Source organism: Saccostrea echinata, unplaced genomic scaffold (genome assembly GCF_033153115.1).
Source record: "Saccostrea echinata isolate AGI-Se365-2 ecotype Australia unplaced genomic scaffold, CSIRO_AGI_Sech_v1 ptg000054l, whole genome shotgun sequence".
In the NCBI taxonomy this organism is placed as follows: domain Eukaryota; kingdom Metazoa; phylum Mollusca; class Bivalvia; order Ostreida; family Ostreidae; genus Saccostrea; species Saccostrea echinata.
Window position 1 is genome coordinate 56,434,471 of NW_026889803.1, and position 25,530 is coordinate 56,460,000.

The following is a 25,530-nucleotide window of genomic DNA, read 5'->3' on the forward strand; positions in this document are numbered from 1 at the left end:
AATTAAAGTCACAGTATTTTTTCAGCATAGTCCACTAAGTACTATGAAAAATATTTTCTTCATTCCACTAACTAATGTGAAACAACAAGTCTTTAAAATGAAAAAGAATACATGAAGAATTACTGAAAATGTATTGTACATGATATTTGGATAAAATTAAATAACCATATATTTATGAACTTATTAGGTACTTATTAGTCTCTTGCCAGTGAGACCAGAAGGGGACTGTAGGTTTCCTCCATGTCTGTCCATCTGTCTCTTGCACTGGGTTTTTCTACATGCTTGCAGATATTAACTGATTTCTACCATGATGATTTTTGGATAAAATTAACTAACCATATATTTATGACCTTTCAATGTACTAATATTAGTCCTATACTGGTGAAACTTTAAGGGGATCATAGGTTTCCTCCATGTCTGACCATCTGTCTGTCAGTGGGTCAGGCACTGGGTTTTCGACACTATTTTTTTTTTTTACATGCTTGCAGATATTGAGCTGATTTCTAACTTTATAAGTTAAAGTTTGCATTTTGTTCTACTTTTGACCAAATTACACCTTTTTAATTTTTAAAGGAAACCAGATTACATTTGCCTGTAGTTTTGATATGTTTATTAAGCAGTACTAGAGGCAGTTTGACACATCAGAATTACAAGTACAAAAGAAGAAATGTGTACCAGTGGTAGTTTCTTGACAAAGTAACCTATATGCTTAAAGAAATAAGTGCATTTGTAAGTTGGTATTATGGAATGGTATTCATATGACCTTTCTGACCAATGCTTTTGTGAGGTCAAGAACCATGAAATCAATACAGAATACAAGCCAGTGTCCTGTTTGGCAAGGCTGGGGGTCAGGTTAATCTGCCTGACCAGGTAAAGCTGTATACATTTTAAAGCTTGTTAACAAAGAGATAGATTATCTCTCATGCCATTTTAAACACATCTGTTACATGTATACATACCTTCTTTATTTTGTATTTATTAGGTATTTAGGGGATGTTTAAATGTTTTCTATAGCTAAAGTGTGCTGTTCCATTTCCTCTAATGACAATAGACTGCAAGACATGCAGTACCCTCTTATTTGTATCCTTGATCCTGAAGTATAAATTTTCCTTAAAAATCTATATGCACCACATTCTGAAGTGATCTGTTTTTGCATGCTGTATATTACGAAGCTCGATTGATTTTTTGTAAAAGAGAAGAGAGCAGGTCAAACTTGCATTTTCCTTCAATGCCGGCTTCAATCTCACCACATTTAGTGATCGATATTGCTGCATAGTTGTGATTCAGAACTTCCACAACTTTGCATTGTATGATCTGCAGTTTTAGGAATGATATCTTGTTCATAATATTGTCTGGTCATTTCATAAATAACAATGGTATTCTTCATGTTTCAGGTCATTGGGATTAAAGAGAAAGTAGACTGGGGAAGAAAATTGCATAACTTTGCTGAGGGCGTATTGACAGACAAACATCAGATCAACAGCTTTCAGGTTTGTATATATAGACCCTGAACAAACAGGCAACATGTTTACAATTTTGTAATATTTAGGGCACTTTGTCACCTCTCAGAGTGCAGTACGGAGCAGGTGTCTCATCTCCTGCTTTTGTCATATTTAACACTTGTTATTGATAATAACACTACAATATCAATACACCAGACACCCTCAATATTGCCATTGTAGGAGGGGAACACTGGTTGTTCTGATCAAGTGCTCTTTCTATTGTTATGTTGAAGAATCTAAGTCTTCTATGTGTAAAAGTTAAGCTTTTTATGTCTAAAGTGCAAAAATGATAAAACATTTCTTACTTCTGTATAAACTTAAAATTGCATGTCTGACAGCATTAAAACTTGTGGTAGACATTCTGGATATTCTATTTATCATGTTTTTGTTGGGGAAATAAATCAACTCTATACATCTGTCACTCACTTTGATTTCCCTCCTTGCAAACGTTTTATGGGTATTTAATTTTTCTGTGAAGAAATATGATATCTACCTTTAAAAATGTGTGTTTTTTAATAACTGCTGGATATAAACACAGACATCTCAGGTGTTAAAGAAAATATTAAAGCTTGAAATGTAATTTCCAGGTGAATATAGATTCTACCAAGATCAATCTACTTTACTGTCAAAAGTTATATCCAGGCCCAGACAAGTTATAGCAGGGTCAGGTCTATATGTTGGTCAGACTTACGAGACAACTTAGATTTCTGGCATGACAGAATTACCTTAACTGTATGAGTATTTGGTTTTCTTTTTATATAATTATGGCATATAGAGTCACAATACTAATTATTCAGTGGAGGGTATGGTGGATAGTACTGAATACATGTACAATAAAAACAGATATTGACTGAGATTCAAGCAGCTTATAATTTTTTGGACCCAAATAAAAATCTTGTCACCATGCAGCCATCATTTTGTCCTTCAGGGGCCCAACAAATTATATGCTTTACTGAGTCAACCTGTATAATATTGTATATAAATACTTCACAATATTGTCAAAATAAAAGATGAAATGTCACAAATCTTAGAAGGGCCAATAGGTGTCTTTTCAAGTTCATGTCTATCAAAGCAGTTCAATACATGTACTAGGTTGACAAGTTCATGTACATACAAATCCACATGATATATCAAAGACATGCCTATCTCTTTATGACCCGTGTTCAAGCGTGCAGAAAAGGGACATTTAAAATATATACATCCTGTATTTCATAGTGTATGCATAGAGAAACACAACTGTTTCTTATAATTGTATTTATGTGTCTGAACACGACAAGTGAGAAATCCTAAAAACCCTTTCAAATTGTCCTGGTGTGGCCATAGGGTTAACTTTAAAATAAAGGTAATTTCTCACACTTTCATGATAAAGAAATAGGCCAGGATTATGTATTTTATGAGCTGGGCTATATTAGTCATGTTGGTGTTTTCTTAATCTATTTTTAGCCTTGTGTCAGTTCAATGATTGCTTGTTGGTGGTGGCGTGAGGAATTGCAGAGCAGAGAACTTCCTCGCAAAAAATCAGAATAATCCAGCCATCAGCTGATTTCAAGGTAATGTAGAAAAAATGCTTGTTTTGTATAATGGAAAGGTAAACCTATGAGATATATTTATTGATGGTGTTAATGAAGCAATGACTTGTTTTATTCATGTTAAATATGCAAGGTCAAAGGTGAAAGCTTGAATTATGGTAATGTAATGACCTCTCAAAAAGGAAAGTGATAATTTCAGAATATTTTAATGAATCTGTTTTACAAAGCATGGTCATATTTATACAGTTAATTTTGTTTGTTGACTGTTTTGATTTAGTAGGTATTTGATGTGTTAAACCACAGGCCCTGTATTAATATTAATGTGTTTATAAGTGCTACTCTTTCATAGGGGATATGTTAACAACTTTATGAGAAAAGAATTTCTTAATCTGAGGCTAATAACAAGATTTAAGAATGTGCGAACTGCCTGAAGTTGTATTTCATGATCATAAATTTCTTCAGAGGTTTTTAATAATCATATAATCCCAGTGAGGAATCCCTTTGAAGGATTGTGAGTTTCTAGTGTTCAGTAAAGATTTTATTACTAACTTGGAACAAAGTGACCAAATAGAGCATTCCCTCTGGGGGCAGCAACACTATAAATAAATAAAGTCAGCTTCAGTGTCTGAAAATATGTTATAATTGAATGTAAAATGGACATTATCTTAAATAAACAGAACTTGATCTTTTGTTAAATATGTGGCTTAAGGGTTATTGTTAGGATCCATAGCAACACATGGTATGTGTGTTTATTGATTGTTAATATGTGATGTTTGGATATCACAAGGACACACCCATCTTGAGATAAGTCAGGTTTATATGTATCCAACCCCTTCCGAAGATACCTACATGTAGGAATACAAGGAATACACCTTTATGGGATCCATTGTATCTATTCATGCAGGCCCTCGGTACACACAGTATATTCACCTCATATATTATAGAACTTTTAGGGTTCAGTTCTGATGGTAGGTATCAATAGTTAGGACCCCCACCCCCCAAAAAACAACAAAAACAAAAAAATACATTCATGCAGAAGTTTCTAGTGATATATTTTGTACCATTGAAGCAGAAGAAATGTCAATCTCGTACAGTTTTCCTTAAACTCTAAATGTACACTATTCTTTTTCCTTCCTGCACACTCAGCAGTGTTCCGGACAGACCGGTACAGACTATAGCTGATCCTTAAACTGATCCTGAGTTTAGTTGCTTAGATGTAGCAGTGAGTCATACTTCCTCATATCTGTGTCTTTTGTTTCTTATTTAATGTTGATCATAATCGGAGCAGTGAATAGCAGGATATTGACATGCATGGCCATTATAAAACATCATATGCTCTGGACTATTTTTTATCCAGAAAGTCTTAAACACCGAGGTAAGGAGATCTGGGTTTGTCACTTCTTACAGTATGTATGTATACTACTAGCATTGGTTTGACTTTCAATTAGGCCAAACAAAAAAATATGTGTGGTTCCGGTTACACCTCCAAAAAAATTAGGGTAGGTAGGTAGGAATTTTTTTTTTTTCTTTTTTTTTTTTTTAACAAAATGATTTTCTTAATTTTTCTAAATAATACCTATCACTGCTTTGCAAATGACATTTAGATGTGATGTGATAATATACTAGTCAATATTGGTAGGGGGACAACTACATGCTAGCTTTCTTTGGATTTAACACTATTAAACACTTGCACTATGTTGTGCAAGGAGGCCGTCATTGCTGAAACTAAAACTTAAACCGGAGCCAATGATGGAAATTGGGGAAATTCCAGAAAAAAATATGAAAATTGCCAAAAAAATGTTTAGGGTCGGGGGTATAAAATAGGGAAGGTCGGGTAACCGGACCCACACATATTTTTTTATTTGGCCTTAAACAGGTTCATGAAGGAAGGATGGAGAGAGGTGAATTAAGTTTTGTAGAAATGAGCTTGTATGTGCTTTAACTGCAGAAACATAAGTACATGTAGTTTCTATCACTTGTGTTGCATAATAATTTGACTTGATATTCTGATAGCATGTTACATCACAATGACTGCAGACTTCATACCTATGCAAGTAAGAGTGACTTTGTCATCTTGGTTTTACCAAGATAAAGGGAGTTAACCCTTGACTCCACAGGACCTTGGTCATATGTCAATGTGTCAGTATGACAACAAAGGCTTAGAGGGTTGATCATAAAGATACAAACAGGTCTTTGTCATTTGTGTTTGATACACATAAGGATATCAAGTTTTAATTGGCAAGTCACTGAAGTCAGGACTATTTTACCTTGCTTTGTTATTGTGGTGAATTTTGACACCGAGGATATACTATTAGATTGTAAGGACACTGAATATTGAAATGTAAAGAACTGAAAAAAGATTTCATTAGTGTGTTGTATGGAATGTCACCTTTAGTAGATTTGAAGGTAACCTTGAAATGCTAGCTGCTCTGGAGTTTTCTTTGTCATTGTAACTATAAATGTTAGCATTAATTGTGAATGTTATCTGCACATGATGTGTCTGAACCTACATAAGTATTTATTTATCTGCTATGGATATATCATAATATTATTTTTCAGTAAGGACTTGTGTTCTAATAGGCTGTAAGTGTTTAAAATTTTTACTTTTATTACAATATGTCAAACACTTCACACCCATGAATTACAACAATTAATTCCTCAGTTATACCCATCAACTGTAAAAGGCTATATGTGTTCCTAGTCTGAAGTTTTCATTGAATGACTATAAAAATATGAATTTCCATCTTCCGAAACTTTCATAGTTAAATTATCAAAATTTAATGTTTGTTTAATAATTTTCTCTGCACATCAGTGACTTTTCGGGTAAAAACCTGTAGTATTAAAATGCGCTGATATTACTGTTGAATAAAAGAATAAGGAGCAACATTATGAATTTAAAACTTCCCATGTACATATATATGGGACTGCGAAAGATTCTGATTTATGACATTGTTGGGAATCCTGTGTCATTTAAATGATTTCTGAGAATGTCTTTCATTGAATTTGCAAAGAATTCTACATTTATTGCATCAAAATTTATTATTGTTTGGCAATGCAGCAAAACAGTGTAGTGTCATAGACTAATTGTAAATTATTGCACATTGATTTGTCACGTAATTCCTGTATTTGAATGACTCAAAACATTCTAGGGTTGCCATGCATCACACAGCAGAGTGAAATTAAATTCTTACTGTAGCATACACTGGTCAGATTGTGCCAGGGGCACTGGAAGTTAATGTAGATATTGAGTATATATATGTATGTATATATTTTTTAAACATGCACATACTCAATATTTACATGAATTTCCAGTGCCCTTGGATTGTGCAGTAAAAATCATACGTGATATGTGCCTTTGTCACTCTGATTGGTAGTAAGAGTGAGGTACAGTTGTATGGCAGCAGGTAAAATAAAATATTATACTTTCATGTAAATTAGTTAAATCTGATTCGTCGAGAAACATTTGTTAAAAAACACTATTACCCGCTGAATAATGAAGCCACGCCCACCAGCGTAGCAACAGTTAACATTGCTTGACGACGGGTGTTATTCCAAAAAATATTGACTGCGCAGAATTCATGCGCGCAAGATTCACTGTAATATGTATTTGTATAAAACATTCAGTATAATATAATAAATACTGCATGTAGTTGAGTGTAACATTGAAAATTTTCACCCCTCGAAAACCATTGTCAACCTCGGCTGCGCCTCGGTTGACAATGGTTTTCTTGGGGTGAAAATTTTCAATGTTACACTCAACTACATGCAGTATTTATATAATAGTTACCTGTAATATTAATCCCATAACCACTCAATAACGAATCGCACTCTTCACCTGAAAGCTCCTACAGGGCAAAAAGTCAACAAATTTAAAAAGATCAATTTGTTTATCAACAATCTAACAACAACACTCTTTAGAGTTATGTGCTTCTAGGGATTACTAAAATCCAACTCTATTTTCAGATATTAAAGATAACGAAATTTTCAGAAGATTAAGGACACACAACATTAAGGAGGTATGTATGCCTATCTAATAGTTACGATTTCATTATTTTGAAAGGAAACTGATTGTATTGGTTAATAGTGATAGAGAGATTTTGTGTTATGCTGATGGGGGATATATGAAGCATTTTATGGAATCTGTTACATAATAATTGTTACATAAGTAAACCCACAAACAATATTTGGCAAGAAGATAAACGGCAAATTCTTTTGAAATTGGACCTCCGCACAAAGATCTGGGTTATCTGTAAAATAGGTTTGATGGATCATTCTAAGGAAGAATTTCATCTGTTTGTTAGTTCTTCTTGTGTGTTTTTGGCTTCATTCACTCATATTACTATACATTTGAAATCTACCTGTCTATCTGTCTGTCTGTGCCTCCACATGACTTCACTGTATCTCTGTTCTTGATATAAGCAAGGGAAGGGCAGATCACACTGACAGATACATCTGTTTTGTACTTTCTATTAAATGAAGAATTGCAAAATTCTTTAGGGAACTACCAGGTATTAGAACAGCATCTCAGACTTTCTAGAATCTTAAGCAGTCATTATTTATAGATCTGCACATGCTGAACTTCTGGGAAACTCTTCAGATTTGAAATGTTTGGTGCCTGCTTGTATAAGTCAGTGGGTCGATTTCTTCAGGGAGCTGTCATTATGAGTTACTTTATGAGGGAGTTTTCATTAAGTTATGTGTTGCACTTGTTATATAATCAATAAGCACTCCCTGCACATGACTTCCAGTTGCGCAAGGGTCATCAGAGGTAAGCTAAACATTAAATTATCAGCTCTCAGTGTCAGCTCTGATCTAAGAATTCTTGGTATTATCAGCTGTATGTGTCAGCTATGATGGGCCATAACATGGCTTAATGAGTGCATTCTATTTAAAAAGAAATGCTTCTTGGTTATTTTTGTGTGAAAAGACGCCCTTCTAACTAAGTTTTAGGTGTATTGCAGGTCTGTGTTTTGTAATACCATTTGAACTGTATTCTATTAGATTACTTGAACTCTTGTGCAATATGGGTTGATATTTATCTCATTTGACCTTCAAGCATGTTTAAATTTACAGACCTCTCAATAGCTGTTATCATCCAAGTGATCAGTACTTCATTAATCTTTATGGCAGATAGGACTTCATCAAAGTCATGTTTAATAAGCAAAGATCATCAATCCTTTACTGAAACAATGATTTGGGTAGTGGCAGAGATAAGGCTAATGCTGAGTGGAGCAGTGGTTCAGTAGACACTGGATACAGTCATTGACGTGTACACCCCTCTGATCAGAAAAGAGGAGGCTGTATTTGATTTACTGAGCATGTACTAGGATTGCTGATGTCCATCAGAATGTCATTGCCCTATGATGAGGGCCTTTAATTTGTGCACTAAGTGTTCTAACATTTTAACCTTGATTTTAAGACTTGGAAAACATTGAGTTAAGCTTTTACCATTTTATATAAATAAGCAAATGACCTAAAATTCTCTCTTTTGATAATTAATTGTTATGACAGGAAAGGGGTGTATGGGGTGACCTTGTTGTCACTTATAATAAAAAATTTGGTATGGCCTTTTTGTTGAAGGAAGAACATTAAGAGGTGGGTTTCTTTTTGACAAAGTCAATGAAATGAAAGCTTACAAAAGCTTGTCATGACCTTGATAAACACATTAGAATGGTTTAAGGAAATGTAGCCCCATCAATCCTGAATCTGCCAAGAAGTTTTTGGCACAGTTTGGCCGTGAAGTCATTTCTGGCTATCACCTCTAAATGGACGACCTCCAAGCATAAATAAAAAATATTCAAGCAAAAAAAAGTGGAATGTGAGGTTAATTGATAGTGCAGAGATTTCATGTCAACATATACTGGTAGATATAGATAGAATGATTTCTGCCAAAGGTACCAAAAAATGACAGTAATATAATGACTGCAAAAGACATATTGCACATATTACACATGTATATTAAAAAATTTATTAAAGATTGGAAAGTGCATATTTTTCTGATGTATGTAAGTGTGAATATATTACATTCATATCACATTTATGATGTGTGTGATAGATCTTTTTAGCTCACCTAAAGCGAAGGCTCAAGTGAGCTTTCCTGATCAAAAAGTGTCCGGCATCCTTCGGTTGTTTGTAAACTTTTCACTCTTTTGACTTCTTCTCAAGAATCACTTGGCCAGTTTTAACCAAACTTGCCATAAAGTATCTTTGGGTGAAGGGTATTCAAGTTTGTTCAAATAAAGGGCAGTGCCCCCTTTCAAGTGGAGATAATTAAGAATAAGTGAAAATTTAATTGCATCTTTTAAAAATCTTCTTTTCAAGAATCACTGGGCCAGAAAAGACAAAACTTAAAGGGTTTTTATCACGTCTCAAAATTTTTTGATATTACAAAGTTTACATGTTATTAAAATCATATACAGTATTTAAAAATCTTTGCTAGAAATATAATATTTTTGATGTTTCAGCAATTCAAAGTTTGAATTTCTCAATATGCATATTTTGATCGCCGATGCTTACTGTGTATACAAAATGGCTCATTCGTTGTGTCTATTGAACCTGTTGGTAAATAAATAAGTGATAATTGGATAATTGACAGCTAGTCAGGTATAATTTGTGGCTTTAGGATGCACAAATGCGCACAAGAAAGGTTTTAGGAAGACTTTTTATCATATTTCCTTGACTTGGTCGAAAAGTGAACGGGACCCTTTTTTCTGCAAACGTGAGGGCTTTGTCTCCATTCAGAACATACGTATATGCCTGTTTCTGTACTATAAAATATTTTAAGGACATGGTACCTTTTTAAAATGGAAAAAATGCCCAACACTCATTTTTAAAGTCACACAGAATCTAGTACATGCTATTAGGAATGTTGTGAACTTTGTAATGGCGTACAGCGCCATTGAACAGTGTTGAAGAAATGTCATTTCTAGTACATGATATTCACTGGAACAGTTAGAATATTTATATACAGTTTATTAAAATAATGAAGACATTGAATTTAAAATTCTCATATTTATAAATATTTACGAAGTCCAACTTTAGTTATTCATTCTATTCAGTCAGAAGTCCCGAGTTGTCAATGGCTTCGTCTTCGGTGTCCTCTCCTATTGTCGGCATATTTTCTTGGTTATTTCTCTCTGCTAGATGTTCATACATAAAAGATTGACCGCGTCCATATAAACTTAAAGAAATTTCGTTGATGTCAAAATTTCCACCGACCTTATTGTGTAGTGTATATTATTTAACATCAAATTCTATTTGCCGCGTCCATATAAACTTAAAGAAATTTCGTTGATGTCAAAATTTCCACCGACCTTATTGTGTAGTGTATATTATTTAACATCAAATTCTATTTGATATATTTTTCTTATGATGAGCTTTATGAGTTCTAATTGACCATTGACACCTATGATGTTTCAGTACCACGTGACCCCTATCTAATTAGTGGAGATTTTTACTTTGAGAACTCTATATTATGGGCATTTTATCACCTAATTATGACTGTTTTCAAAGTTATTTCATAATTAAACAATAATTATATGTTTCAAGAATATAATGTGTTTCATTTTTAAAAAAATTAGATAAGTGATAAAAACCCTTTAATTGAAATCTTTATTACATAATGTAGATTCCAATTGTTTTAAAATCATGACCCCTGGGCCTAGGGCTAGGCCACCATATGGGATCAAAGTTTTGCATAAGAATACCAGTATAAAGGAAAAATATTTAAAAATCTTCTCAATAACAGAAAAACCATGATTATATATTTTTATATGGAAGCATCCCCAGGTAGTGTAGATTCAGTTTTGTTCAAATTATGACCCACAGGGCTAGGATGGGTTCACAACAGGCAATCAAAGTTTTACACAGGAATATATTGGAGAAAATCTTGAGAACAGCAGGGTCATGAATATTCATGTTTACTAGATGGAAGCATCCTCAGGTAGTGTAGATTCAAATTTGTTCAAATCATGACTTCTCGGGCTGGGGCAGGGCCACAATAGGCAATCAAAATTTTACATAGGAATGTATTGAAAAAAAATCTACAGAAATCTTCTGGAGAACAGCAAATCCATTTTAAGTCATATTAATGTGGACACATCCTCAGGTGGTGTAGATTCAAACTTAATGTTCAAATAAATACCCCCAGGGGTAGAAATGGGCTGCAATAGGAGATAAAAGTTTTTACATAGGAGTATGGGAAATGTCTTTAATTTTTTTGCTTTAATGAGCAACAAAGCAATGATAATGCATATTGATATGCAAGCAACCTCTACTAGTTTAGATTTAAGTTTGTTCAGGTCAGGCCCCTCGAGAATAGACTGAGACTTAGTAACAAAAGGGGATCAGAGTTTTACAAGGGAATGCATTGTACGGAATCTTTAAAAAGATCGAGTTGCAAGCTAGATCACAGTAAATCTTATTAATAAGCAAAACATAACTAAGATGTGTAGAGTAGATTTTTTTTTAAATTATGAGCTCTGGTGTTAGAGTTCAGCTTATATGAGAGATCCAGTTTTCAAATTTATAATGCATGTGTACAGGGAAAAAAAATCTCCAATAAAACAGCAGGACCATGTTGATCATATTGATATTGAAGCATCCCAATGTTGCATTGATTTAACTTTGAATAAATCCTAACTCATTTATGTCTGGATTCTAGGTAAAAATATTTATGAAATTAAAAAGGGAATTTTTAAAAAAAAAATCTGCTGGACCAGTGAGTTAGGTGAGCATTGTAGCCCATGGGCCTCTTGTTTTAAGTTTAACAAGTGAGGCAGTAGGAAATGTAAGAAGAACAGGATATGCTGCTTCCCAGATTGTAAAGATAATTAAAACATGGAGGAAATTACTGCAACAATAAAAGATGAAAGAGAAGATAGGCATAAGCTGCTAAGCCCTGATAAATGACTGGATGCCATGTCCATTGTAAAGCTTCTTTAATTACAGTCCCTGGTAATTTTTAGTACATAAAGTCCCTCCTTTCTTCCCAATGCCCTCATTATATCTCCCAACCCCAGTGAACAACAGCTCATAAACACACTGGATACCCATTAACAAGGCTTAACTGATGTCAGGAGAAACTGTCCTGGACATTTTACACTCCCTGCCTCTAAATAGTTTTTGTTCCACCCTTGAAGCATACTTAAATTTGTACTAAAAGGAGGTGGTTCTATTCATCAGTAAATTTATGCATGGAGCAGATTTCTGAAAGAGCAGTATTCTGGGCTCTATCAGATCAGTTCATCACACATAAAACAACCCGAGATCACAAGTAATTAAACTGCATAGATAAGATTTGACCTCCAGGCGTAAAGCCTCAAGACCATAACAAACCTGCAGGTATAAAAGTTTGGTGTTGGTGCTGCAGCACCAGTGCATTGAGATCACCAGTGTGGGATTTAATCATTTTGACAATTCATCAGTAGAAGATATTTGGTTAATTCACAACAGGCTGGGTTGGATAAGGGAAATTTCTTTGGCTTGAAGTTGCTGGTCATTATATTAATCAGGTAAATCAGAAACTGCTGATTTCATATTTTGTTGATGGTATTTTTTCTAAAATAAATGTAAGAAACTTATATAGAAATCTGTAGGATTTTTTTTAAAACAAAAATAAATACCAGTATTAAGCATATGAAATTGAATAGAGTGACTTCTCTGATGAAAGATTTTAAGAGAAGAAAAAAAAAAATCCTAGTCTGGATTTATAAGAAAGGCTGATGTTCAATGACACACAAGGGTAAAGAAATCTTGGAGGTCATAGCCAACCAAAGATGAGACTGTAAGATAAACATGTCTGGGTTTGAAAAGTGTACTTTTTACCCATTTTACCTTTAATCCTATTGCAATGGAATAAAATTGTCCCAATGGAACAAATATAATTTAAAATTCACAAACTCTTTTTTTAAGTTTAATCCAGGTAAATTCTGTTACAAAAAACATTCTGGTCATGATTGTGGAAAAATAATCTTTTATAATTAAGTTTCATTTTAAGTACAAAGGATTTTGGAAGTGCAAAAGAGGTAATTTTTGTGTTACTGAAGTTCTTGTACAAGTAGTACATATAAACTTAGAAGTTGATATTGAAATTCCACTGTAGATACCTGTATTAATTTTTGTTTATAGTAACATTCATGCATGACTTTTATCAAGTCAACATTAATTTCGTTTTTTTCCTTTCTGTTGATGTACTGTATTTTATCACGTGGTACGTGGTCTGTATTGATAAGTTCCATCACACATTGCTGATACCCCACAAAGGTAAATATTTACTGCAGGGGAAAAGGATTCAGTCAATCAAAATTTGCCTCATAATCATTCCATACCATTCAATGAAATATCGCTGTCTGTGATTTAAACATTAGTCAATTGATATTGTATCAATCGGTCTTAAGATTTCTATGATTTGGTTAAATAGCTTTATTTTATTGCAGGATAAGTTGTCGTAGATACATATCATACATTGCAGAGTTACACTATAAAGAATTACGTAATGAGAGTTATTTGTAAGCTATTGAAAAATTGTTAAGAATGTTCACAGAAATAGATAGGACCAGGAGAAATCAGGTAGAGGCTTGTGTGAGAACTAAAGCTTGATTTAAATTTAAGTGAAATGTCTATGGAATAGATCTTTGGAAGGTATGGGGAAGGCTTTTAGTAGTTGTATATACATTGTAAAGAATATGTTGCTTGCACATTGCAAAATGTATTGCAGATGTTAAACCATCCCATCATTTGGGCTTCAGTAAAAATTGATCAAAGATGACGCAATTGATGTTATCTAATGGTTAATAGAAGCCATGTTTATTTTAGACCCAAACAATCTGGCATTTGTGAATTTCACAAGTTGAAAATTTCAAAATGCTTGTTCTTAGTAATTTTCAAAAAATTGTATTTATATAATACTCATTAGACTGTGAGGATGATATGTTTAGAGGAAGATAATTTACAGGTTTTCAACAATTGCTATATGATAGGCAGGTGCAGGGAGGGGAGACAGATTTTAAGGCTTTCAGGGGCCAGGGTTAACAGCTTCCCTCAAGTTGGTGGATGATTTTTTTAACTTGATTTTCCTTCATAGAGAAATGAGAAGCTTTATGGAATAGCTGTAGATCATTACAGATGTAATTGATCATAGAGTTTTCACAAAAACATAGCACCACCTGCCTTCATTGAGATTATGAAGTACGTATACTAGTTCCACTGCAAGATGAAATTACCCAATTTATTAAATATTAATTATTTTTATGCTAGGACTGTGCATGATTTGAAGAGTTCAAATAAAGTTGTGTTCACATAATTCTGCCAATCAATTATTCCCTACTGACCAAACATTCATTATTTCTGTTTGTATAATTCTGCCAGAGATCTGTCGATATATTAAACATTTGTACAGTAAATAATATCACCTGTTGCAATTTTATATAGGTTATTTAATGTAGGCTATTCTTTGTCAGCAAATTTACTAATTGATTTCTTTTAAATAAATTTCAGTAATCAACAATGTATCAATATCAACCAAACATTGTAAAATATGGTACATAGAATTACATGTATGCACATTTGGTAAGGCCATTCCAAGTTTTTTCTCCGTTTAGAACCACTCATCTTTCGTAAACCTACCTACATATTGAATGCTTAAAATATACTTAATATGACATATTGTTGACAAATGTTTAAAGAAATTGACAAAATTCAAAGATTTTGACCAGAGTAATCAATTTCAGGACTCTTGATTTTGTTTGTTTTTCTGATATGGGAGGTCCAAAACCAAGGCGAACTCTTTAACATAGAAAAAACTTGGAATGGCCTAGAAAAAACTTGGAATGGCCTAATACTGAAATATTATGCTCCAGTTTCTGTGTTCCATTTATAATTTCTTACAAAAGTCAATTTTTTTTCTTGATTTTAAGCAAATTATAAATTTAAACAAATTTACAAATACACAATTAAAAAAATCTAGAGCAGGATTATGGATTCAGGTAGTAAACTTTAACAAACAGGAGCTTATAGGTAGACCTGGTCTCTTTCAAATGAATATTTAAAGGGCAATTCACTCATAAGGTAGAATTAGATATAATATTTAGTGTTTTTTTTTAAATTATAACAAGATTTTTAATGTTCATCGAACCATGTCAATGTACTTGTATTTTCCTCAGATGACAGAGGTAACTTCCATGTCAGAGAGAGGATATAGATAAAGACAATTTTATTAAATTATAATGTGTGGTGAGAAATGAACATGATGCAAATTATGATTACTTGAAGTTTTCGGGTTTCATAATATTAATTTGTATCCATGGTTGCTTTGATTCATCTTTGTCATTTTTGGGGAAAAGTGATTTGCAAAGCTTAATGGAAGTTAAGGCAGGCTCAGCAACGTTACATAACTGTTAATTAATATTGTTGATAAATCATTTGATTGTGATTTATGATATTCAATTAACTAAGGTAAAAATTGTTTTATCGTAACAGACTCTGATCATTAAGATTGAAATTATGACAAATTAGCCTCATCCTTTTTCCCTGAACAAATATCTGATGATTTATGGAAAATCAGTTTGTCAAACACTGGCCTGGAAAGGCATGTTCATCAGAAAGTTTCTCCTATGATGTCATAATTTGGTAATTTGCTGTGTTTAAAATTGCAGAGTGGATACAGTTTCTAAATATTGTGAGACTGTTGTGGTCTTTTGGTTATGTGTGGTTTGCAGACTGATTGCATCTTTTGCTTTGCCTTAAAAATGCATTTAAAGTCAAAACCCTAAAAATTGGGCAGGTTTTTAGCTCATCTGAACTGAAGGGTTGAGTGAGCTTTTATGATCAAAAAGTGTCTGTTGTCTGTCTGTCTGTTGTGTGTCATCATTTATATTTTCGTCTTCTTCCCAAGAACCATTTGGCCAATTTCAACCAAACTTGCCACAATTTAAAGCATATCCTGGAGTTTTTCACATGAAGGGCTATGCCCTCTTTCAAGGAAAGATTATTAAATTTGATGGCATCTTTTAAAAATTTTCTCAAGAACCACTGGGCCAGAAAGGATGAAACTTGAGTGAAAGCTTTATTATGTAGTGTATATGTAGCTTCAAATTTGTTGAAATCATTATCCATGGGGGTAGGGTGGGGCCACAACAGGGCAACAAAATTTTACTTAGAAATATATAGTGAATGTCTTTAATGATCGTCTTCTCGAGAAAAGCAAAGCCATGATTAGTTATTTTAATACAGAAGCATACTTATAGGTAGCAAAGATTCAAATTTGTTCCAATCAAGACCCCGGGGTTAGTTTGGGGCCACAACAGGGCATCAAAATTTTATATAGGAATATGAAGGAAATATCTTTAAAAATCCTCTTCTAAAGAACAGCAAAGCTATGATTAGTCATATTAATTCAGAAGCAATCTCAGGTAGTGTTGATTCAGGTTTGTTTAAATCTTGACCCCCAGGGCTAGGATGGGGCCACAACAGGGTATCAAAGTTTTATGCAGAAATATATAGGAAATACCTTTAAAAATCGTCAGGAAAGCCATGATTTGTCATATTAATACAGAAGCAATGTCAGGGAGTAAAGATTCAAGTTTGTTCAAATCATGATCCCTGGAGGTAGCTTAGGGCTACAACAGGAGATCAAAGTTTTACATAGGAATATATAGGAAATTTAAAAAAAAATCTTTTTCTTATGAACAGCAAAACTATGATTAGTCATATTAATATAGAAGCATCCTGATGTAGTGTAGATTCAAGTTTGTTCAAATCATGACCCCCTGGGGTAGGGCGGGCAACAATAGAAGATCAAACTTTTACAATAGAATATAAAGGAAAAATACCTAGCAAATATTCTTCTCAAGAACAGCATAGCAATGATGACAAGCATCTTGATGTAGTTTAAATTCAGATTTGTTCAAATCATCACCCCCAGGGATAGGATGGGACCACTTTTATATTTAAACTTTTTTCTGCATTTTTCTAGCAGAAGCCAAAGTGCTGAGGTGAGCAATGTGGCCATGGGCCTTTGATACGTAGGAGTGTTAGTAAATTTACACAGAGTTTGGGATACGTGTGACCAATTATGCTTTTGATGCTGCAGGTGACCTACATCTTTCCATCCAAAACGACACTCTGCATGCACTGAAACAGATTTTTTTTTCTCTCTAAATTATAAAAGGCCTAGTATAATGATGAATTCTTAGAGTGCATCTTTGTATGAAATCAAACTTTAAGCCTTGTGGTACTGTGCCTCCCTCATTGACAGGACTGTCAGGTGAGCTATAGGATTTTTGATTTCACTGTGTTCTCTGGAGTTTATCAAATGCAAGGTTCAAAGTGTAAAAAGATTTGGCACATTTTTTACCAGATGAAATTTTGTAGAGGAGTACATATTGCCTCAGATACTATATAAAATATGACAGGGCAGTAGCTGAATAAATCTGCTGTATGTCAAATTCAATTTGTTTGATTAACTATGATGTAGTGATTATAGAAACGTAAAAGATATATTTTATCATAGAGGGGTAAGTTTTTTTGCTGCATTGAGGAAGCTTCAGTGAGGAGCCTTATCTCTTAATGTGTGGGGTGGATAGTGAGATTTGGGATCCCACCTTTGATTGCAGACTTTAATGTGGCCATTTCTTTGCTTCAGTATGCACTGTTATTGATTTGATGCAGAAAAAAACCTTAAGAGTCAAGCAGATGTAAACCAATTCAAACAGCTGTTGTTAGGAAACATAACGTCTGGCACAACTCTCTAGTTCTGACCGTTATTGTCTGGCTTGTATATAAATGTCTCTTGGAAGAAAAGCGCACACTACAACCAGACATATTAATTACTGTTAATTTGTTGATTGTGACATCTTAGAAATGCCCTTGGGTTTGGCATACCATATTAACTTTTGGTTCAGATTCTTGGAGAATTTTCTGGATCTTTTCTTCAGAATTCTCATTGGAGGTTTTTTTTTTGCATGATCTCAGCCAATTTGCCCTTCCAAGGAATTACTTGTCAGTGTTCCTAGGGATTGCTACACAGGTTGCCAAGAATGATGGTCATTGATCCATCATATCTTACATCGAAGTTTTATCAACTTATTAGCTGATTTTTACATGAAAAATCAATTTGTCTTAATACCTTGTTATTTCCTCCACAAAGTATTCATTCATAGAGGAAACTAATTTTAAGAGTTTATCCATCTGTCCACAGAATTAATGACCAAACTAATAGAAATGACTTTTTTGTAGATTTGAGGCATGGAGACCAGACTGACTAAGGAATAGCCCAATGAGGCCCAATATTCAATGGACTCTAATCTACATCTGTTATAGGAAGTCACCTTGGGTTTCTGACAGGTAGATATTTATAAGCATGTTGCATGTTCATTGCTTATAATCTAATATATATCTAATACTGTTCACAAGTCATTGACTCTTCAAACTGAGGTGGAGGCTGAGCTGGTGTGATTTATGCACATAGTGTAATTTGGATCTATCTTTTTTCATGCTGTTTGAAGCAATTTGGGTTTTGCTCTGAATTTTCTGAGATTCTTTAACTACCATGTAGTTTAATCAAATTGGAAAAAAGTAAAAATGGAGAAAAATATGAACAATTTTCTGCACTTTTTATGTGTTATTGGTATGTTTTTTTATCTTGATATACAGTTTTGATAGGACTCTATACTGTTCTTTGACAAGTACATCTATCCTTATCTGCTGATCTCACAGCTTTTATGCTACATCCATTGTTTGATTCTCATGAAGCCAGGGAGAGCATAGAATTAGACATAGTTGACATTGATATACCAGTTATCCTAAATCCCCATTATAATTACTCAGAGAAGTAAGGCTAAAGAGCAGAATGCAATCCAATTCATAAGTGATATACATGATGTATTTTCTTGTGTCTGGCAAAGGTTTGTTTTGTAGGAAGGCATTTGCTCCATTCTGGAAAGAGTATCATTCTGAGCATCTCATCACAATTTTTTCCAATTAACTAATTTTCCTCTTAAGAGCTCTGGAAACACATTTCAGCAGTTTTTGCTTGTGTGCAGTTGGTGCTCAGTGTAGGAGGTCGAGAACGATTAGTGGTTTCTCCTGAATTGATTGAGGGGGAAACTATTGGTTTCAGAAGTGGCCTACAGGTTGAACTTTGCACTGCTTCACCCTGATGGCAATGCTTTTTTTTTTCATTCTTTCTAAAACTTTGAAATAATGAGCTCTGAAAAAGATTCAGAAAGCATAATTATGTTTTTTGCTCAGAAGTGGCTATTTTAAAGTTTTTTCTTGTATGATGACATTTTAAGGGTTGTTTATGACCTTGAACAGTTTAAATCTGATTGAAGCTATTTTTGTATATTTATAGACAAAATATATATAGAAGTTTGCTAGTAAGACAATTACAGTTCTAAGCAATACGCTGTCATCTTCTTTTCTTATAAGATTGAGATTTAACCATGAACAGAGGCTAATAAATTTATTTTATGTACCGGAGTGGTCTCCCAGACAAAATACATATTACATAAGATGTTCTCCGATTGTCATTACAATAATCGGTTTTATTTCTTACAAGTGCAGCGTGCAGTTACTATCTGTCTCTGTATACACATAGGAGGCTGTTTATGATAATGATGCAATGCATTGTTCCTGCCTCTATGAGTAATTATCCAGCTATGTGCAGATCTTCCTTTTTATTGTATTTGTTCATCACTCAGAGCATGGCTGACATGTTGCAGTGTTAGCCATATAAGGGGAAATTTGTCTTTTTCTGCCTCTCAGTAAGTTAAAATTTGATTTTTGTGAACTAAGTTAAGTGTGTTTAGATAATTCATACATTTCTTGGATGTGTGATTGATTGAGGGATCTGATCAGAGGAATCCGATTCTACTTACAGCTGCTAAGTCCTGCATTAATTAATACAATAATTCATAAACTATTACCACTAAATTATAGATTACCAGTGTGTTTTCACGCTGTTTGCTCAATTTATCATTTTTTATCAGTTTTGTTATTTGAGTGTATATGGATTTTAAAATCTAAAACCTCAGCCCACCTTAATTTGCACATTGTATATTATTTCACATGGACACCTCTGATACATTGTACATGTATAATTAGAATATGAATTAAATTTTTTCCTGTATAAAATAATGAGGATGGAAAGTGCTTTTACATTGTTGAACCCCTGCAGTGATGTATAAAGTTCATTTGCCCTGTTTGTCAACAGTTCGTCATATGACATATATCTGTCAATGCAGTGTTCTATCAGTATTCCTACATACATAGATAAATATAGGTACAAACAGGTGGTAATTTGAGGTGAATGACCAAGACTTTGACATCTTGGCACCTGTTAGCTGCTTGATGCAGCATAGTTTTGTACCTGCAGGGTATCAGTAGTGGACCTGGGTTCATTCCATGCTTATCTGGATCAGAGAAGGTCTTATCTGAAGGTGTTGGTTTCAGAGAAGGTCAGATACAGATTGTAAACAAGGTGGATGGTGTTAAATCAAAGCTGTTGTGAAATCTCCAGTCTTATATTGGCCTTCTTTGTCTGTGGCTAATTGTTGAAGTGTGTACAGAAAAGATCGTGTGTTTGTTGAGAGGGGACTGTAGGGCCATTTAACACCAAAATGATGATATCTATAGCAGAAATGGCACGGGAATTTATAATTAGGGGTATACAGGTATACAATAGAGGATGATATAATCCCAGTCTATTGCCATCCAGAATGATTGATAAAGTGTCCTAATACTGAAATTTTGTGGTGAACGGATTATAAATTCTGAATTCAGCTGTTTACATTGTTGACATTTGAGGGGGTCGGACTAACTCCCAATAAATAACACTGATTGGTGTAGGAGTATTGATTGTGCCAGGAGTTACCGGACAGAGAAGAAGTGAGATGGCTAGCAGTTACTGTAGGAACACATGATATTACGGACATGGGTGATATCTGAAGGAACACTTAATGTTACAGACATGGGTGATAACATTTTTGTGTGGGCATTTTGTGGAGTTTAGTCTTTTGTTGTAAGTTGCCTTTTGGTATTTGTTGTTAAACAGCATACTCTTGTCGTAATGAAAATTCACTTGAATTAGCTTCATTTTATTGAAGTTACTTGAACAACAGGAAGAACAGATGTTCATACAGCCTTGAAAAGTAAAAAAATTCTATCTACAAGATTTTACAAATCTTCCCTAACCATTTACTACTGATTTAGCATCAGAGGGAAAGTGCATTTAAGCTTTATGTGAGGCATGTACACTAATTGTTTTTTTTTTTTTTTTTTTAAATTTTAAGAGTATTCTTGTAGAGTGTTAGTAATTGCCAACATATATAAACCAGTACATGTCAAAATTTGTTTCCCTAAACAAGCTGAGACTTCCTGATATGTATATAAAAGTTTAAAATGTTCTGCTTTGTTTAAATTTCTCAGAATTGGTATAATCTATAAGTTGACATTAATAAAAAGTCACAGTTTAACAGGTTAGAATAACTTGTATTATTCTCATTAAATCTAGCTGCTTAGCATAGCAGTGACCACTTTGGATATTTTTTTAAAGATATAAAAGATAAGTGAATATAATTTTGCCAAATCCTACTGAAGAATGAAGAAATGTGGGTTTAATAAAAATATTTTAAAATCTAGGAAACCTCACCATTTCTTTTTGCATTTGCACTGAGTACAAAGAAGTATTTCCTATTTAGATTGTGGTATTTCAGTTGTACGGAGAGAACTATATCAGATATTGTGGATGATCTCCTGCTGTTATTAACTTTATGACAAGTACATGTAAATGAGAAATGATGTAAGGGTGATTAACTTTTGTACAGTAGAGCAGTGGCCAGTAATTAAGGTCTTCATTATCAGTCCTGTTAGCCTGCAACAGATGGTGGCAGGTGATAAGCCTGGACAGCTGATCTCCTGTTGGCAATCACGTTCACTAACCCTGCAGTCTACTCAAAGTAAACTCTGAATTTTCTTGGCATCAGCTTAAGCTTTAATATGATTACATTTAATAAGCAAGATGCAGTTTCCAGTTGGAATATTGCTTACTGGGTTAGTTTAGGTTAACAGATAGTTATTGTATTTGTAAAACAGGAATTCAGTCAAGTAATGTGCTTGTTTGAATGGCAGTTTTCATGCCTTTGAGTTGGAGGTGAAAGTCAATATCTTGTAGCATGTGAAGGGGTCAGCGGGAACTTGAGGATTTCTGGTAGAGGATATTGATTAGTGGCAATTAATGGAATGATGTGATAGTAGTTAATTATTGACAGAACATTTACAGTAGGTTTGTGTATTGGTCTCACATTATAGGTTTGGTCCCATCAATAATGCAGGGGATGGTAGCGTTACAAATGTGTATTGCATTATTCTGTGTTCTGGCACCTAGAAGAAGGCTAACAGAAAACTTTGGCTCAGTAGTCATGTATAATTCGGCTATAGACCCCATTCTGGTAGGTCTATTGAGGATAACCTCAGGGTGAGATCAATACTGACTAGAAGTATTGATGTTATAATCCAGAAATTGTCATATAGTAGGCAGATTGCATGTCTGTTAATTTGTTAAATGGTAAGTCCTTCTATAACTGTGTTGTAGAAACATTAAAAAAAAAACCTCTCACCAGAGACATAGATATTTTTCAATCTAAATATGTATGTATTTTGTGTCATCATAGTGTGGTACACATTAAGTCAAACTTCCTTGATGGTTACCAGAATGTTGCAATTTAAATATTTAAAATTTAAAAAAAAATAAAGATATGCCCTAGCTCAAGTAAAAAAAAAAAATCATTGATGATTGATAAAATCTGTTGAAATGCACATTCTTATCCTGAAAAAAAAAACTTGTAAATTGAGATGAGTTATCCTTCCTGAATGTTTTAAGTCTGTACAACTGCATTCCTCAGACAGGTAAAACACACTGAATACCTGGAGGTGTGGCAATGTTTCTCACCTGTGATCATTACAGGTAAGAAGATCCCATTGAAACAGAGTGATAAAGTATCAGAAATTGATCTCCTCAGTTAACCTATTCAGTCATCTGTGACTAACTGTAGCATTTGGATCAGTGACCTGATTACTGAGGCGTAAACTGTAAATAAATAAATGTCTGCACTGTGTGTCATTAGGCAGCGATAATGTACTGTTAGAGTGGAGTAGTTCATGTATACAACTCACTGTTACATAACTACTATGCTGATGTGAGAGGTTTCTTATGTTAGATGACTTGGTCAGGACAAATATAGTAGGATAACTGGTATTTATGTGTGGTTATGTGGGGTATCCTAATTATATTACATGATGTCAGGTTGGTTTCTTTTCCCATTGTTTATCATGCATATGTATACAAGGAAGTAAACTTAATGAATAAAAAAACATACAGATATTGAATATTTCATTGATAATGATCGATAGAAAGTAATATTTCATATCCTTAAATCTTTACAGATATGATGTCACAAACTCTGGTGGAGACAGTGTCCATAAATTATGAAGATTTTAACGACAGCTTCCTGACTTGTGGCACATGTCTTTGTATCTATGACGCAGTGGAACATTCACCCAAACTTCTGCCATGTTCCCATACCGTTTGTAAGAATTGCCTAGAGAGGATCGTTGAAGCACAAGTCCATGACACTGGCTATTTCCGATGTCCAATCTGTCGAGAACACATTGGCATTCCTCGAGGCGGTGTTGTAGCATTTCCTCCTAGTTACATTGTGAATCAGCTGTTAGATTTGATGCAGCAACAGCGTCGTGACGTCATACCCAAGTGCTCAACACATTCCAACCAGGAGCTGCTCTTCTGTGAGACCTGTGATTCCGTATTTTGTACCCAGTGTAGTGGGGGTCAGCATAACGGGGCAGGGGCTAGTCAACACACTGTGATTCCATTCTCCATTGCCATTAAAAGGATGTCGGAAATACTGCTGTATAAGGCGCATCTGTGTATCAAAAATCTTAACCATGCATATGACAATGTTTCTGCTGAAATGCAACTTTTAGAAAACTCTGTAGAAAAAACTGTAGAATCTATAAACAGATCATTCCAAGATATTATAGCCATGGTGGACAAACGAAGGCATGACTGCCTACAGTGGGTGCGCAAAATACGAGAAGACAAGCGCAAGATTTTGCGTGAACAGCTGGATTTGATCCAGGCTGAAAAAGACAGGGTACAGAGTGATTGTGATGGACTTCAGTTCCAAGTAGAGGTCCGAAACATTACAAAGAAAATTGGGGATCTCAATGAGAAGCTTGATGCAACAAATACTTTATCAGAACCACGAGAAAATTCTTTCATGAAATATGAGTTCAAGCACAATAGTTCAATGAGGGAAATTAGCAAGGCTTTGAATGAGTTTGGTAAAATTAACACTAGCACAACCTTCCCTGCTTTATGTTCAGCAAAAACAGGAGAGGCTATTACTCACCTCAAGTCCTCCATGATTATCAACACAGTGGATTACCATGGTAACCCCAGAACAAGTGGTTCTGACCCAGTTTGTACAGAAGTGCGTACAGAAAAGGGAGAACTTGTGGAATCAAAAGTTCGGGATAGAGATGATGGTTCATATGAAGTGCAGTATGTTCCACCAAGGCCAGGAAAGGTGAAAATTTTTGTCAGTATTTTTAACCGACCAATCAAAGGAAGTCCATATGCGGTTGATGTATCGGATCACATAAATCCAGTATGGAAGTTAGGATCTCGGGGAAAGGGTGAGGAGAATTTTGTTCAGCCGGTGAGAGTAGTGATGGACAGTGAAGAGACTCTGTTTGTTTCTGATACGGGTAACAGTAGAATCAAAGTCATTAGCAGTTCTGGTGAGGTCATCAGACATATTGGCCCTGTGGGCCTCGAGAATCAGGGAGGAACTGGTCTGGCCTTGACCCCAGAAGGCAATATAGCAGTTGTCAACTGGAGGACCAGGACTGTCTCCATAGTGACCAAAGAGGGCGAGCTAGTCAACAAATTCACTTGCTCCGATTTTCAGGAGCCAACTGAAATTGCCGTCAACAGTAGAGGGGAAATCATAGTAGCAGATCATGGTGCCAACAAAATGTTCATGTTTGATGCCAATGGTAAGCCCCTTACTACGTTTGGAGGGAAAGGAGAAAAAGATGGACAATTTAAGCTTATTTGTGCCATAGCTGTAGGCAAATGTGATGAAATACTAGTCGCTGACCACAGAATACAAATTTTTAGCAGAGATGGCAAATTTTCTCGCTCAATTCCAGACCAAAAGAAAGGGCAATACAGTGGCCTAGTGGTGGATGCTGGCGGTCACATTTTGGCCACAAAAATTGAAAAGGGAAAGAGTTTTGTGCAAGTCATGAACTCGAGTGGAAAGGTGATGTTCTGTATAGACAGCAACAGTGATCGATTGAAGCGCCCAAGTGGCCTGGCAACGTCACCAGATCACCATGTGTATGTCGTTGATCTTGGCAATGACTGTCTAAAGAAATATCGTTACAGATAGACAACCTCTTCTACAAGGTAATAA

The 25,530-nt window shown here is 34.5% G+C and overlaps 1 protein-coding gene across 4 annotated transcripts in view; it reads left to right on the forward strand.

Annotated features, from left to right (window-relative positions):
• Positions 1-1,394: 1,394 nt before the first annotated feature.
• Positions 1,395-25,530, forward strand: part of LOC133171947 (tripartite motif-containing protein 3-like) — a 26,253-nt gene continuing 2,117 nt past the window's right edge. The window contains exons 1-5 of one of the 4 annotated variants that reach the window (XM_061306739.1): positions 1,395-1,490; positions 2,946-3,052; positions 6,995-7,047; positions 18,266-18,373; positions 23,474-25,523. In XM_061306739.1, coding sequence (XP_061162723.1) covers positions 23,476-25,506 — 2,031 coding nt within the window. In that variant the 5' untranslated portion in view covers positions 1,395-1,490; positions 2,946-3,052; positions 6,995-7,047; positions 18,266-18,373; positions 23,474-23,475 and the 3' untranslated portion in view covers positions 25,507-25,523. Of the gene's footprint in view, positions 1,491-2,945; positions 3,053-4,389; positions 4,407-5,408; positions 5,438-6,994; positions 7,048-18,265; positions 18,374-19,728; positions 19,795-23,473; positions 25,524-25,530 lie in introns of those variants that run through there. The other 3 variants (XM_061306740.1, XM_061306741.1, XM_061306742.1) reach the window with 3 other exon arrangements.